We start from the raw sequence: 15,608 nt of genomic DNA on the forward strand, positions 1-15,608 counted from the left end.
CTGGCCCAGGGTCATACAACTAGTAAGTTATCTACGGCTGGATTTGAACTCAGGTCTTTCTGACGCCAGTTCCAGCACACTATCCACTGTGCTAACTAGCTGCCTCTTAAATCAGGGGTTCCTGGGGTCTGTGAACATTTTAAAGAAAATATATCTTGATAATCATATTTTAATGAAATTGCTTTCCTTTGTAATCCTATGTATTTTACTTTATGCATTTAAAATATTCTAAGAAGGGGTTCATAGGCTTCATCTAACTGCTAAAGAGGGCAAAGAAGAACCCCAGGCAATAAGCATTATTATCTGTTTTACAGATAAGTAAACTGAGGCTCAGAGAATGAAGTGACTTTCCTAGGGAAGAAACGAGCATTTATTAAGCTCTTTCTTACTCTATATTAGGCACAATGCTAAGGACTTCACAAATATCTCATTTGATCCTCACAGCAACTCTGGGAGATAGGCACTCTTATTATCTCCATTGTACAGTTGGGGAAAGTGAGGTAGACAGAGGTTAAGTGACTTGCCCATGGTCCCACAGCTAGAAAGTAACTGATGCTGAATTTGAATGCAAGTCTTCCTGACTCCAGGACAGAATTCTATCCACTGTGCCACCTAGCTGCCTCACACTAGGGTTATTGTTGTTCAGCTGTATCTTACTTTTCATGACCCCATAAGTGGTTTTCTTGGCAAAGATACTGGAGTGGTTTGCCATTTCCTCCTCCAGTTCATTTTACAGATGGAAAACTGCGGCAAACAGGGTTAAGTGACTTACCTAGGGTCACATAGCTAGTAAGTATCTAAGGCCTGGATTTGAACTCAGTTCTTTCTGACTCCAGGACCAGCACTCTATTCACTGCCCCACCTAACTGTCCCAATAAGGCTTGGAGTCAGGATTTTAACCCAGAATTCACTTCACTCTAGATTCTATTCTCTTCCCATTACAGCATACTGTCTGTTACTGCTCTGTAGGCCAGATCCGGGGTCCCTGTGGTTTGTGGCTCACAAGACAGCCCCACAGTCAGGGCCAGGGCTCAGCAAGGCAGGCAGTTACCTACGGGTAAAAAAACACAGGGTGGTAGACAAGGGACACTTTTGATGTTGACTTTTTATAAATGTGTCTATTTTTAATGCCAGAAAAAGCCTGGCATGATCCACGGCCTGGCTTTCTTATATTGTGAGAATTCAAATCACATGTGTCACAGTATAAGCTCAAAAGCACCCAGGGGGTCACAGTAACGAACACGTGTAGACCTACAACAAAAAGAGAAGGAAGGAAAACAGGCTGGATGGAGGATCTTCTTGTGGATGGAATGCCACCCAATACAAAAGAGACTCGAATGCTTTGTAAACTCTGCTTGGTCGGCATTTATTTTGTGTGTAGAATGAAAAAAAATCTGCAAAGTTTATTTAGGGGACTCAGAATTGAGTAGGGACTTCTGCATATGATCCTGCAGAACACATTAATTTTGATGAGGCAATCAATGAGTCTGCAGCCCCTGAAGCCCTCCAAGTTGGGAGGTAATCACAACCACGTTCGGTGTCGTGCCTGGATATGAGACCTGATTGTGTTCTGTGGTACCTTCTATGCCTCAACATGATAATAAACCGCTCTTGGAAGAGGTAAAACTGTGTGTGCATGACCTCCTTCCCCCGCCAAGCAAAACCAAGGCTCTTCTGTCCAGCCACACAAATACCCAGGTAGAGCACTGGACTTGGTGTCAAAAGACTGGGGTTCAAACACCTGCAGACTTCAGGAGGTTGCTTTCTGAACCTATTTCCTCATTTGTAAAGTGGGTATAATACCTGCATCACTTACCTCTTATGAACACCATTAAGTATCAAATGAGATAATGCAAATATAAATGCCAGGTAGCACGATGGATAGAGTGCCAGGCCTGGAGTCAGGAAGACTCATCTTCCTGAGTTCAAGTCCACCCTCAGACACTTACTAGCTGTGTGAACCTGGGCAAATCATTTCATCCTGCTTGCCTCAGTTTCCTCATCTGTAAAATGAGCTGGAGAAGAAAATGGCAAACCACTCCTGTATCTTGACAAGAAAACCCCAAAGGGAATCAGAAAGAGTCAGAAATGACTGAACAACAATAAATGTAAATAAACCTCAAAATACCGTGTGACTGTTATAATTATCGTCTAGAAGGGGGTTGCACTACTCTCATGCCCACCTATGCCCCACAGATGGAGAATGACAGACCAAAACTGACCTTCCTAAATGGTCTGCATTATTGCAAATAATATTTCCTTCCTTTATCAAACTTTCATCACCCCTTTGGGCTACTAATAGCTTCCTAAGCACCATCAAATTTTAATCTCCCTTCTTCTCCTCCATACCCCCTGTTCTGCCTAAAAGCAACTCATGCTGCTAGGTCTGTGGCAGGCCAGTCACTAATGTACTAGATGACTCTAAAAGCACCAGACTATTCTGGTGCATCCAGCTACTGGTGAGCAGAGAAGAGAGTACAGGGGGAAAGTCGAAAAGAAGGGGAGGAGGAAAGAAGAAGCAACTGCTTCCAATGCTCTCACGAGGGGACTAGACCACCCACTCCAAAATGGAAGCAACAACAAAAAAAAAAAAAAAGGAGAGCCCAAGTTGCTGGGCTAGTAATAGGTTGTTCTGTAATTCTGCAGAATTTTTTGGAGGAAGAAGTGTATGTTGGTGAGACCTTCTTACAGCAAAGGGTCCTTCTGGGGAGTCTGGTTAGCAGAGTGGCTTTCCTTGTATATCTGTGTATTGTGCATTGGGCTATGCTATATTCTGCTTGAGGTTTTGGGCAAAACATACACCAAAATGCTGAGCAGAGATCACGCTGTCTAACAATACCTCCAAAGACCTTCCCTATTCTCTTGGGCACGACTGTGTCGGAGGTCGTGGGACTGTGACGGTAAGTGGTTGTATGACCTTGTCATCATTCCCAGATGATATTTTACAAGGTAACTAGTTTAGAATTAGGAGCTTTTAGCACCATCAAGTTGTCTCTACTCAGATAACTTTTAAGCACTCTGATATCCTTATATTTTATATGTTAAGTAAATAGCTCTATTTAGAAGCTCAACAGGAGTCAAAAATGAGAAAGAAGGATTAAGTATACAAAGCAAACTACTGTGGCAATAAAGATCTTAGGATGTATAGGAAAGGCTATGAGTAAGGGGGCTTCAAGTACTCAGAGGAATGGGCAGATCTGAGTAGAATTAGAATAGAAAGAAACTCAAGGCAGGATCTGCAGGGTCAGAAAAATAAGGTACTAATCTGAAATACCACAGGAAACCATTCATTTACTCCAGCCCTACTTACACATCTGTATTCAGTGCTGGTCTTGACCTATCTCTCTTTGTCCAGATATCTCAAGATGGATTCTAGAAAGTAATATGCAAGAGACACACTACGGGGGTTGAGCAAATAGTGACAGGCATTGAAAAAGAGAGGGAGGGGCAGCTAGATGGCGAAGTGGATAGAGCACTGGCCTGGGAGTCAGGAGGACCTGAGTTCATATCTAGCCTCAGACATGTAACACTTACTAGCTGTGTGACTCTGGGCAAGTCACTTAATCCTAATTGCCTCACAAAAAAAAAAAAAAAAAGAGAGAAAGAAAGAAAGAAAGAAAGAAAGAAAGAAAGAAAGAAAGAAAGAAAGAAAGAAAGAAAGGAAGAAAGGAAGGAAGAAAGAAAGAGAGTGAGAGAGAGAGAGAGAGAGAGAGAGAGAGAGAGAGAGAGAGAGAGAGAGAGAGAGATTCTTCTAAGTTCTCCTTAGCCCCACCAAAGATAATGGTGAGGAATCTTCTCAGGTCTTTCCATCACAGACAAAGCAGAAGCCAAGAGGAGAGTACATCCCCAAAATGATTCTTCCCAAATCACAGTTCTAGGGGCAGCCAGATGGTGCAGTGGATTGAGCACTGGCCTTAGAGTCAGGAGGACCTAAGTTCAAATCTAGCCTCAGATACTTGACGTGTACTAGCTGTGTGACCCTGGGCAAGTCACTTAACCCCACTGCCTAACCAAAAAAAAAAAAAAAAAGAAAACACCAAATCACAGTTCTATAGCTCTTCCAGGAAAAGGGTATGGGCTTGTAAAAAGTGAACAGAGTTCAGATCCCTGCCTCAATACAAGGGACATCTTGTGTAAATGTAGCATGGTGGTATAATAGGAAAAAAAATGGAACCTATCATCAGGACACCTAAATTTGGAATGTCACTTACTATGGGATTTATTCAAGTCACTTAATCTTTCTAAGCCTTAGTTTCACCAACTGTATATTGGGTACAATAATATATGTGCTACCTACCTTATAGAACTGGTGTGAGAAAAAACGCTTTGTAAACCTAAAAGCAGTATAGAAATGTGAAGTCTTATTATTTCACTTATTAGAAGACCCTTGTAAAAGTCTGCACATTATAGAGGATAGAATGCAGATCTTGTATTCAGGAAGATCTGGATTCAAATTCTGTGTCTAGGACTCATTAACTATAATAAGCCCCATACTCATTAATTAATGTAATTAGTTTAATGTAATTAATACTAATTAACTACAATAAGCAAGTCTCTGAACCTCAAGAAACTCTTTAACTTATCCACTAAGTGATAAATGGGTTGCAATCTGCTCTTCAGGAGGGTGTTTCCATACCCACCAATTCTTGACATAGTGTAGATAAGACTTTTAAGGACAAAGACTTGTTCACTTTTGTTCAATGGTTTTACGACCCAGCATCACCAATGCTCAGTAAACCAGGGCTGTGTTTGGCTTTGGAGGGTCTCTCTCCCCACCAATGCCACGCCACCTCAGTTAAAGGGAACATTCCAGCAAAACTATACACAGGTACTTTCATGGTAGTTTTTGATTCCTTAGACTCCACCTCTCATTGCTCTCCCCTTTCAAACTCCCAAGCTAATAAAACTGCCCAGAAAACTGTGCCCAAGGCAGAGTCTTCCCTTTCCATACCTTTTACAGAGCCCAAGGGGAAGGGAGACCCCAAAGAGAAGGCCTGAATGACACAGGAGAAGATGTCCCAGCCCCAGCCCTGGGCCTTGTTTTCTTTTTCATTTCCATGATGAGGTGGTTGGGGCTGCTGCCTGCAGTAGCTGCTGCTGGCATCCCAAGGCCCCAAATTACGATGACTAATTCCTACCGATTTAAGCTGCTCTGGAGCCATCTGTGGCGACATGCTCTGGGGGAGCAGGGAGTGGAAATTCCCTTCAGACAGAGCACAGTCATACTCAGTGCACCCCCTAACTCAATACCACCCTGCCCCTGGAGGGCTGGGAGGGAGGCCACAAGAGCAGTGCGTTCCAGCCAGTCCGTGGAACTCTTTGGCCAAAGTACAGGCCCAAGAATGCCCACCTTTGTTCCAGGGATACAGACTAGGTTTGCTTTTTCTCCTCTTCTACCTAAAACCTCTAGGGCCCCAAAGGCATTTTAACGTGGCATGCCATCAGCATAGCAGCCTAAAGATCAATACATTATTTTGGGAGTCAGAGTGGGGGGTGGGGCAGTGGAAAGAGCAATAGATTTGTACTCAGAGGAGCTGGGATCTAGGCCTGTTTCTGCTATTTACTTTGTAGATGACGTCGGGGAAAGTCAATGCCCCTCATTGGGCTTTGGTTTCCTCAATAGTAAAATGAGGCGTTTAAGACTCCCTTTGGCTCTGAGTCCTATGCTCCTATGATTCCCCTGTCCATGAGCTTTCACAAAAACAGGTCTGCAGCAAACTATTTGAGCGACATCCTCCCTTGCTTAGGCTCAAGGTTCTCTGCCCCAGAGGATGTTTTGATATAATATATCATCCTAACAGGAAGCTAGGTGGTAAAGTAGATAGAGTGGATAGACACCTTCCTGAGTTCAAATCTGGCCTAAGACATTTACTAGCTGTGTGATCCTGGGCAAGTCACTTCAGCCTGTTTGCTTTAGTTTCCTCATCTGGAAAATGAGCTGGAGGAGGAAATGGCAAACCGATCCAGTATCTCTGCCAAGGAGATGGGGTCACGAAGAGTCTGATATGACTGAAAAAGACTGAACAATATCATCCTGACTGATCTCTTGTAACCTGAGGAATGGCAGTGACTCCCTTTGCCAACAAAACTGGGCCAACCCCATCAGTAAAATGCCAGATCCATTTCCCATTCCCCATCCTCAAGTATGCCACCAAGGTTTGGTGAAGATAGCCATCCTGAAGAGAGGGATGGCAAAGGGGCTGGGGGCCCTATACCCTAACTAACACTGCTTGGGGACATTAGACATGTGACAGGTTAGCCTGATGCAAGCCCTACCCACACACATTAATTAGCAAGAGGGTCTAATCAATAAGGCATTTTTTTTTCCATCAGTAATTAATAATTACAGCTTAACTACCTTCTATAATTAAACTTTGGTTTTTTTCCCCCTTGTGGGCCATTTGATTTTTATTTTGATTAGCTCCCAACAATAAATTTTATTGCTTTGGAGTTTATCAGGAGCATCTCTGGCTACAGCTTTCCAAAACTATTTCTGACTTCTATTTTCCCCTCCCCCTCCTCCTGCCCCTCTTTCCTAGGCAGCTAAGTGTCTTGGTGGATAGATCACTGAGCCTGGAATCAGGAAGGTATGAGTTCAAATCTGACCTCAGACACTTACTAGTTGTGTGACCCTGGGCAAGTCAATTAACCTCTGCCTGCTTTAGTTTCCTCAAATGAAAAATGGGGATGATAATAATAACAACTACCTCCCAGGGCTGTAGTGAGATAGTGTTTGTAAACTGCTTAGCACAGTGCCTGGTACACAATAGGCACTTATTAAATGCTTCCTTCCTTCCCTCCCTCCCCTTGTCACTGGATGGTAACTGTATGCATTCTCTCTCCCATGACTGGTCCAAGTAGTGGAATCAAGCTGAAAGGATTGCTACTCTCTGTTCACTCTGTCTCTCCTGAATATGAGAGCCAAGGTAGAGTAATGGAAGGAGAACTGGATTTGGGCTTCTGAAGACTCTGGTCTGAGCCCTCGCTTCAATATTTGCTGTTGGTAATACAATGGGCATCACAGTCTCTGTCTCTAATGAAGTTGGCAATACTTATATTAGTTACCACATAGGGTTGCTATGAGGAAATTGCCCTACTGACACCCCTATGCCAATGGATCCCAGCAAGAGCAGGCCGCAGGGAGCCCTCCCCCAACCCCAATCCAGCCCTTGTTGCTGATACTAGATGTCCCCTCCCACCTGTGGGATGATCCTTCTCATCCGCATCCCTGTAGGAGGGAACCAAGGTTCCCAATGAGACTCTCTGGCCCATTACCCCCTTCCCAACAATTGTGGGTCAGGGACATGACCCTTCACGGTGCACAGATGAGCAGAGAGTTCCCAACAACAATCCTTCCAGTAAGATGGTAGAGCCTTTCCTTCTGCCCTGCAGTTCTTTACCTCTCTTAATGAGAATGTGACTTGTCAACATCAGCGACTGTCTCAATTTTCTATTTGTAACCTAAATGGTAAGCACAGTGCCTGGCACACAACAAACACTAAATAGATGATTTATTTTTCATTCGTTCAAAAATGTGCCTCTTATACCTTAAAGAACTATAGAGAAGTTATGATCAGGCATTGAGTAAGGCTCTGGGTAGATCAAGGTAAGTGAAAACAAGTACCCAGGTGAATGTCACCTTGCAGAGATCAAGACAGTGCCTCATAGCAAGAGGTGAGTATGTTTCAGGGAAAGGGAGATGTGTCCATTTTTAACTTTGGCACCTTAAGGTTTACAAAACAACTGCCCCCACAATTAGGATATGCAAGTAGCATTAGATCTACTTTACAGATGAGGAAACTGAAGCTCAGAGGATTCAAATTAGAGTCAGCCAGCCAGTAAGTATCAGAGGTGTGATTCCAACCAGTGATACCTAGCAGCGATTGAGGTGGAGAGAGAAACTAAGTCAGATGTTGAAGAGACAGTGTGACCTAGAAGCCAGCTTTGATGTCGCTCCATCATTTTTCTTCATGACCCCCGCTGAGGTTTTCTTGGCAGAGATACTGGAGTGGTTTGCCATTTCCTTCTCCAGCTCATTTTACAGGTGAGGAAACTGAGGCAAACAGGGTTAAGTGACTTATCCAGGGTCACACATTGAGTAAGTGTCTGAAGCCAAATATGAACTCAGGAACATGAATCTTCGAGACTCCATGTCTGGCAATCGATCCACTACCCTAGGTAAAAGTCATTCACCTAAATTCTCTTAGCCTCAGTTTCTTCATTTTTGTAGTAGAGATAATCCTCCTTACAATCCCTAATTCACTGGGAAGTTGTGGGGGAAGTGCTTTGTAAACCTTAAAGTGACAAAGAAATTTGAGTTTAATGTTCAAAAAGGGACACATCCCCTCCTTTTACCTGAGCCCTGAAGGTGTGCTTCTGTGCACAAGTTCTTCAATGGGGTGATTTTGAAGGGCTGGGGGGTACTCCTTTTCTCTTTCCTTGGTCTACTCCCTCAGTGCCTAATAGTAACTCCCATTTCAAACTTCATTCACTAAGCATAAAAACAAAAGAGTAAAGAACCTCGGTGCTGGTACTCATCAGGCCCTTTGGCCAAACCCAGAGATGGAACAAAGTTTCCCTGATTTCCTCTGGAAGGAGGCATGCCACTCTGAAGACAAATGGAAGGAGAGCGAACATTTTGATGCTGGAAAATACTCTCAGTCAGGGAACACAAATGGAGCAGCAGGGGATTCAGGGAGTCAGGCACTCAAAAAGGTAGAAACCAAGGGAAACAGGAGCTATCGTGAATCAATCAGACCTTCACCTCTTCTGACAGGGAAAGTCTCTCCTTGAGGAAGCATTAAGAGTGGCAGCTGCTTGGCATCACTACATCAGGAAGAAATTACGAGCACACCTGGAAGAGGCCAGGACTTAGAAGTGGATAGGGACTGAGGACTCTGAGAATGGCCTTGCAAACTGTCTCCCTCATTTGGACAGAAGCTCCTTGAGGGCAAGGACCTTGGTTTTGGTTTTTGTTTTTTTGTCTTTCTTTGAATCCCCAGCCCTTAACACAATGCTTGACATGGAATAATCGCATACTAAATATCGACTATGTGTTGGCTACAATGAGGGCTTCTGAAGGGCACTGTGTCTCATATAAGTTTCTCAGTTTCCAGGTGTATCTTTGTCATCTCACCTCTGTAAAGCAGTTTGAGCTAGAAAGAGGGGGCCTCTTCCCCAGGGATCTTAGCCCTTGGGGGTTTTCTGAACAAAATCCAAGCCACAGGTTGGTGTCCCAAGACAGATCCTAACCTCCTCCAGCCACGGTTGGTTCTTTTATCCTTGGCGGCCTTTCAAGAAAGGGGTTTGAGAAGATCACAACACAACCAAGGCTGGTAGCCTTTTATAGTAGTCAAGGATATTGAAAGAGTAATGGGGTTAATATGAGAGGCAATTATGGCTTAAGGGCTACAGAGTAGTTTAGAACATACATGTAGTACTAGGAATGGGGGTAACTGGTAGCCTCAAGATTCTACATCTTGTATCTGGAAGCCTAGAACTATTGGGTAATCCAGTGGACATGACCTAAGCAGGATGGTATAGGCAGCCAGGTGGCAGACTAGGCAGAGTGCAGGGCCTAGAATCAGAAAGACTCGTATTCCTGAGTTCAAATATGGCCTCAGATACTTACTAGCTGTGTGATCCTGGGCAAGTCACTTAACCCTGTTTGCCTCAGTTTCCTCATCTGTAAGATGAGCTGGAGAAGGAAATGGCAAACCAAGCTAGTATCTTTGCCCTAAGTGGGAAAACAGAAACAACTGAACAACAAAGAAACACACAGGGGTGATTGTGGGAGGTGTCTGTTTCATTGCCTTCCAGGTGGTAAGCGGCAGTATTCAAAGCAGCAGTCAGGAGGCAAAACTGAGCACAGCATAATTAAGACCCCACTTCCCCACCCCCATTCCTTCCCCCCTTTCTCCACCTCCCAGCCATGGTCCTTTATCCTCCAGGCCACTCAACTTGCTCTTGGCAAGAGTTGGTTTTGTTTTTGTTTTTAAGGATTGTAATTGAGGCCTTGGAGTGGGAACAAAAGTCCAATTCCCCCCTCCCATTTAAGCTCTTCTCATTCTAGATGAGTTCATCATAGTTAGGACTAGAGGAGAAAGCTTTCTATGTCAACTCTTGGCTCCTTCCTAGATTCCTAGATCTCCTTGGACAACATCATTAACTTGCTACCTTCTCTCTCTCTCATCCTTGGATCCACAGTTTCTTCCCTGGAGAAGAAGGGACAAGGGCTATAACGGGGATCTGCCAGACACAGGGGAGGTATCCAGTTACCTTTTGTCTAAAATACTTGCTACTGGGCCTTAACCCATACCAGTACTTCATACTTTCTCCCAAGGTCAAGCAACAAGGAGCTAAAGGTTCCTGCTTTTTCTTTTTTTGTTTACTTTCTTTTCTCTTTATGCCCTTCAGTCATTCCTAGGTTCACCTCAAAGACACCACCTCCCTTACCGAGGAGAGAAAGGAGGCACACTAAGACTAATCCCCAACTGACACACCCTCCACCAGACCAGACACACCCACCCATCCCATTTCTCCAGAAAGATGCTGGAGTAGTCTGAGAGCTAGGGTTCTTCCTCTGGCCACGGTACACCAAGGACAAAACTTCTCATATCCTTCCTCCTCCCACCCCATAAATTAATATGTACCTAGTACAGGGGAAGTAATTAATAAATACTTGTTGATCAGTTGATTTCTACATCCACTAAGGCCAATGCAACTCAGGAGACAGTGCAAAGGGCGGGGGGAGTAGGATGATGTCGAGGTGGGTGTGGGGGAAAGGTTTCTCAGAGACCCCTAACTACGTTGTGGCTGTATGCATCAGTATACATACACACACACACACACACACACACACACACACACACACATACATACACACACATATACATATATATGTATATAACTGCGGAGAGCTATTGTGAATACTGAGGTCACATACTGTGGATTCAGCTAACATATACTACGTCGATGAGAAGGGGTGGGAGTACGTACGTACAAGGATCACACTCACAGTATGGAGGAAGAGGCAGACTTTTGATATAATGGACCTAACCGACGCACCCCCTTTTTATGCCTCCTACCTATCCAGTGGCCTGGCTACAAAGAGGTCGTAAAGCTGTTCACAGGTTGTTTTCCCCTGCCCAGTCCGACAGGATAGGAAGACACAGCTCTGAAGAGGGAGATCCCAGCTCTCCCAGCCCCAGGGAGCAGAGCGGGAAGAAGGCTCTGATCAGGTTAGAGGCAGAAACTCGCCCCTTCTGCCCCAGCTCTGTTCTTCTCCAGTCTTGGGTGAACTCCAGCCCTGAAGAACTACACAACGAACTGGGGCTGGGGGGTGAGGAGTGGGGGAGGATTCGGAAGCCGGGAGCAGCACGATCTCTCAGCCTGCCCGGCCCCCCCACCCCCCAGCCCCAGTCCAGTTCAATCCAGAGATAGCGGCTCTTCTCTCCACCTCTCGGTGAAGTCTCAGCTTCTGTTAGCTCTCTGATCTCGTTATCTCCCTTTATTACAGGCGCCCCCAAAAGATCTCTTCATCCCAAATAGGGGTCTCATACTCCCGGAAAGCCCAGGGGTGGATTTTGCGGCTGCCACTAAATCCATCGCTGGGTCCCCCAAGCCCCACGTGCCTTCTTACCTTGGGCTCCGGCTACACGGATCCGCAGCAGGATCAGCAGGGTGCATAGCAGGAGTCCTCGCATGGTGTTGGGACGTCGAGGTGCCTCTCCGGGTTTCCCCACCTCGCCTCTTTACGTCTTATAATCCTCGTGGGGTCCGACACCCCGCGGCTTCTTCCCACGGCAAATCAACTGGGGGCCCCAGCCCTCTGGGCCGTTTAATCGAGAGAAGGGGCAGAACGGGTGACCCCCTTGTCCCTTCCAAGATCAATCTCCCAGAAGACAAAGAGCAACAAGGGGTTGGATAGGACTGGGAGGGTTAGCCGCCCCCTACCCCCTGGCCGATAGGAGCACTTCCTTTCCAGTCCCCTTCTCCCGCAAAAGGCAGTGCCACCAAGGCTGCTCTCCGGCTGGGTAGCAGCCTGAGCTTTAGCTCCGGGAGAAATGGACAACTTTAAGAAACTTCCTCCAGTGGCCACGTTGCCCGCCCCCCGCCCCCTCCGCCTGCCGCCCGCCCCCTGGTTCGGATTTCCAGGCGAAGTCCACGCTGTTTGAAATGTTTGGCCCAGCTACCAGAGCCGGAGGGGAGGAAGGGAGGGGGGCTGGCGGTGGGGTGGAGAGTGAAGGTGATGTTTTAGGGGTGCCAGGGCTTGGGGGTAGGTTAGTACATCGATCCAAGTCTTCAAGTTTTCTTCTCTTTCTTTAACTTTGCAGAATGCATCAAGTCGGGCAGAGACCGCTACGACTTAAAACACTCTCTCCCTTTTTCTTCCTGCGCCCCCACCTCAGCCCGTTTGGAGTAGAGAATTCACCCGTGGATGTAACGCCGAACGAAGCCGCCGGGAGCAAGCTCTCCGCCCCACGCCTACCCGGCTAGCAAACTTTGCACGTTCTGCAACCCGGTGCGGAGCTCCGGCTGCACCACGTCCAGACCAGCCCGGATGCTGCCAGGGGAAGTTGGTGTGGCTGAGGGGCGCGCTCCTGCCGGCACCCAGGAAACTGAGCGCTCCGCCTGGCCTGGAGACGGCCGGCTCTGCCCTCCTCCGGAGTCTCTGGCCCCAGCCGGAGAGGACAGATCCAGGAAAGAAGGCAAAGCTGCAGTCTGCGAGGCGCGCAGCCGGCTCTCCCCGGCTCCGTGCCCTCCGGGAAAGAGGAGAAGCACCTTTGTCCCCACCGCCGCCGAGCCGCCGCGGCCCCGGCCAACGCCGCTCGGTCTTGCCGCGGAGCCACTCGCCCTATCCAACAGATCTCTTCCTCTTCCCTGGGCTCGGCTGCAGTGTGAGCTGGGGCTCGAGTCTCTGCCGAGCCGGGAGCGGCGGCGGGGGGGAGCCCGAGCCGGGGACGAGCGCGGCGGAGGCGGAGGGAGAGATGGAGAGGGGGGCCGAGCGCTACCCTGTGGCCACGACTGGAGAGCAACCCTGCGCGCACAGAGAAGGGAGGAAGGAGGGCCGGGGGCCCGGAATGAGCCCCGCACAGACACAATCTGTCTTCAGTGCCACGGCCCCCGCGTCTCAGGAATCCGCTTGCGTGCAGTGGGGCACTTCGAGCCCAGGGAGAGTGCTACATCACCTCCACTTCCATTCTCTCCCTCTCAGGCGCCCTTTCAGGCCCCTCGCATGCCCCCCTCCCCCAATTTCAGCCCGAGTCCATTAAGGGGGGGACCCACCTCCTCACACACGCCCAGTCTGGCTTAATGCCTGGGTAAGAAATGGCATGGCGGAGACAAGCCAAGGCCAACAGGGTAGGGGAAACCGAAGGGGAAGGTCAGGAGCAGAGTTCTCTTGTGCCCCTTCAAAAAGGTTTGGAAACACTTGGAAAGGGAACAGGAAAAATAGAAGATTGGGTTCCATAAGGGGCGCGAGAACGTGGCACAGGAGCTTCGGTCACCTAGTGCCCCGCCCCCCTTCCCCTCAGGAAAAAGCAAAAGAGCCACCCTGAGTCATCACAAAGCGTTTGCTCGTCCGGGAGCTAGGTTGGGGAGGCGGGGTGGGGGGATGGGGGGGTGGAGAGAAGGTCCCCTTTACCTTGTTTGGAAGTCTCAACAGGTGATGGCGCTGTAGCAGTTCCTCTGGTAAACCCGGACTGGTTCTCTGTGTCTGCCTATTTCTGTTGCAAATCAAAGGACCAGTGTGTGTCGGCGTGGCCTGGAGGTACACTGCGGCTAGTCTCTGAACTCTTTGTCTTTTCTGCCCTCCGAGTATGACACCCCATCTAGTCCTGCCTCTCATTCTTTGGACCCCTTTCCCTCCCTCCTCATCACTTCTCACCTGGACTATAGCAATAACTATTCAATTGGTCTCCCTGCCTTGTGTTTACCCCCATTCTGATCCATTCTCCAATTAACCACTAAAATTATTTTTCTAAAGTAGCTGTTCTAATTCCCTTCACTGGCAAAGGGAAATTAGTCTCCACATTGAACAGGGGTTCTTTACCTGGAGTCCGTGAACTTAAAAAAATTTTTTTAATATAACTTTCAATGTAATTGGCATTCTTTGTAATCCTCTATATTTTATGTATTTAAAAGAAATATTATCAGAAGGGGACCTTAGACTTTGCCAAACTGCCGAAGAAGTCCATCTCACACACACACACAACATTAGAACTCCCGATCTAGAACATTTTGTTACTTTAATCTCAAAGGTCCTGAGCCCAGGAGTTTGGCCTCTTTGCAGTCCCCCAGTCTTCTCACTTAGACCAAATCTGGTAACTTCCTCGTTAAATCTTCACCTCATCCTGGCTGCCAGTACCCCGACCCAACTCTGATTAGTAACTGCATGAGAGGAAGGTGGGGAAGGGCAAGATCATGAATGCAGCAAGTCCTCTATTCTCTCCTCAGAGCAGTCAGGTACACACTGCACCACCTTGCCTGTGGTCTTTCAGGGCTCTGACTTCAAAGGTTTCTCCCCGACCCCAGCTCAGAGATACAAACTGGCAGAGCAGTTGAACTTGAAACAGTTAGGCTCTAAGATACCAAGGACCTTTGTTGGACATGGTCCAAGTGTGGCTACCCTTGTGTGTTCCAGGATACTGACTCACACAGACAAATCCTTGAGGTGCTTCTGTCTCAGCTGAGGGAAGAAACAATAGAAATATCACAGCTAAGTTCACAGAAAAAAGTAAAAGGCACAAGTATACACTTACTTGCACAAGCAAACATACAACTGAACTGCACAGCGACTTTATTCTTATATGCCTTAACTCCCTGAAACAAACAACCAGAGCCCCTTAGATCTAGACTAGCGTTTGATGGTGGGCAGAAACAGATTTTAGTCTGAAAGTGTAGGCATTAAGCATGGTGTCATGCTCCAAATCTATCCATTCTTTTTCAGACATTTAACATCAAAAGATGCTAGAGTAGAAAAACTTACTTGGAGACTGGGGACATGTCTTGAGAGAATGGGAGAACGGTTCATTTCAGGATCTAAGGTACTCCCAACTCAGAAGTAGAAGAGCCAGAGTTATGCCAAACCAGAAACTCTTTCAACACATTGTTGTTCAGGTGCTTCAGTCTGGTGCAACTCTTCATGACCCCATTTGGAGTTTTCTTGGTAAAGATACTGGAGTGGTTTTGCCATTTCTTTCTTCAGCTCATTTTACAGCTGAGGAAACTGAGGCAAAGAGGGTGAAGTGACTTGTCCAGGGTCACACAGCTAGTAAGTTTCTGAGGCTGGATTTGAAACCAGGAAGATGAGTTCTGGATTCCAAGCCTAATCCTCAGAATAGAGACATACTAAATTGTTGAACTCATCCTTATGAGTTCAAATCCTGCCTCAGATACTTCCTAGCTGTGTGACCCTGGGTAAGTCACTTCACCCTGTTTACCTCAGTTTCCTCATCTGTAAAATGAGCTGCAGAAAGAAATGGCAAAACCACTGCAGTGTCTTTGCCAAGAAAACCCCAAATCGCATCACAGAGACTCAGAAACAACTGAAATGACTGAGCAACAGCAGCTAAGGTCATATAGGTAACAAGTGGCAAAGCCAGGAA

The 15,608-nt window shown here is 47.0% G+C and overlaps 1 protein-coding gene across 1 annotated transcript in view; it reads right to left on the minus strand.

The window, feature by feature from the left end:
* The window catches only part of SDK2 (sidekick cell adhesion molecule 2), a 453,394-nt gene extending 441,309 nt beyond the window's left edge, over positions 1-12,085 (minus strand). Inside the window, exon 1 of the mRNA XM_021002493.2 lies at positions 11,642-12,085. Within this exon, the coding sequence (XP_020858152.1) occupies positions 11,642-11,705 (64 nt within the window). The 5' untranslated portion in view covers positions 11,706-12,085. The remainder of the gene's footprint in view (positions 1-11,641) is intronic.
* Positions 12,086-15,608: the final 3,523 nt, after the last annotated feature.

Source organism: Phascolarctos cinereus, unplaced genomic scaffold, assembly GCF_003287225.1.
Source record: "Phascolarctos cinereus isolate Bilbo 61053 unplaced genomic scaffold, phaCin_HiC Scaffold_5;HRSCAF=322, whole genome shotgun sequence".
NCBI lineage: Eukaryota > Metazoa > Chordata > Mammalia > Diprotodontia > Phascolarctidae > Phascolarctos > Phascolarctos cinereus.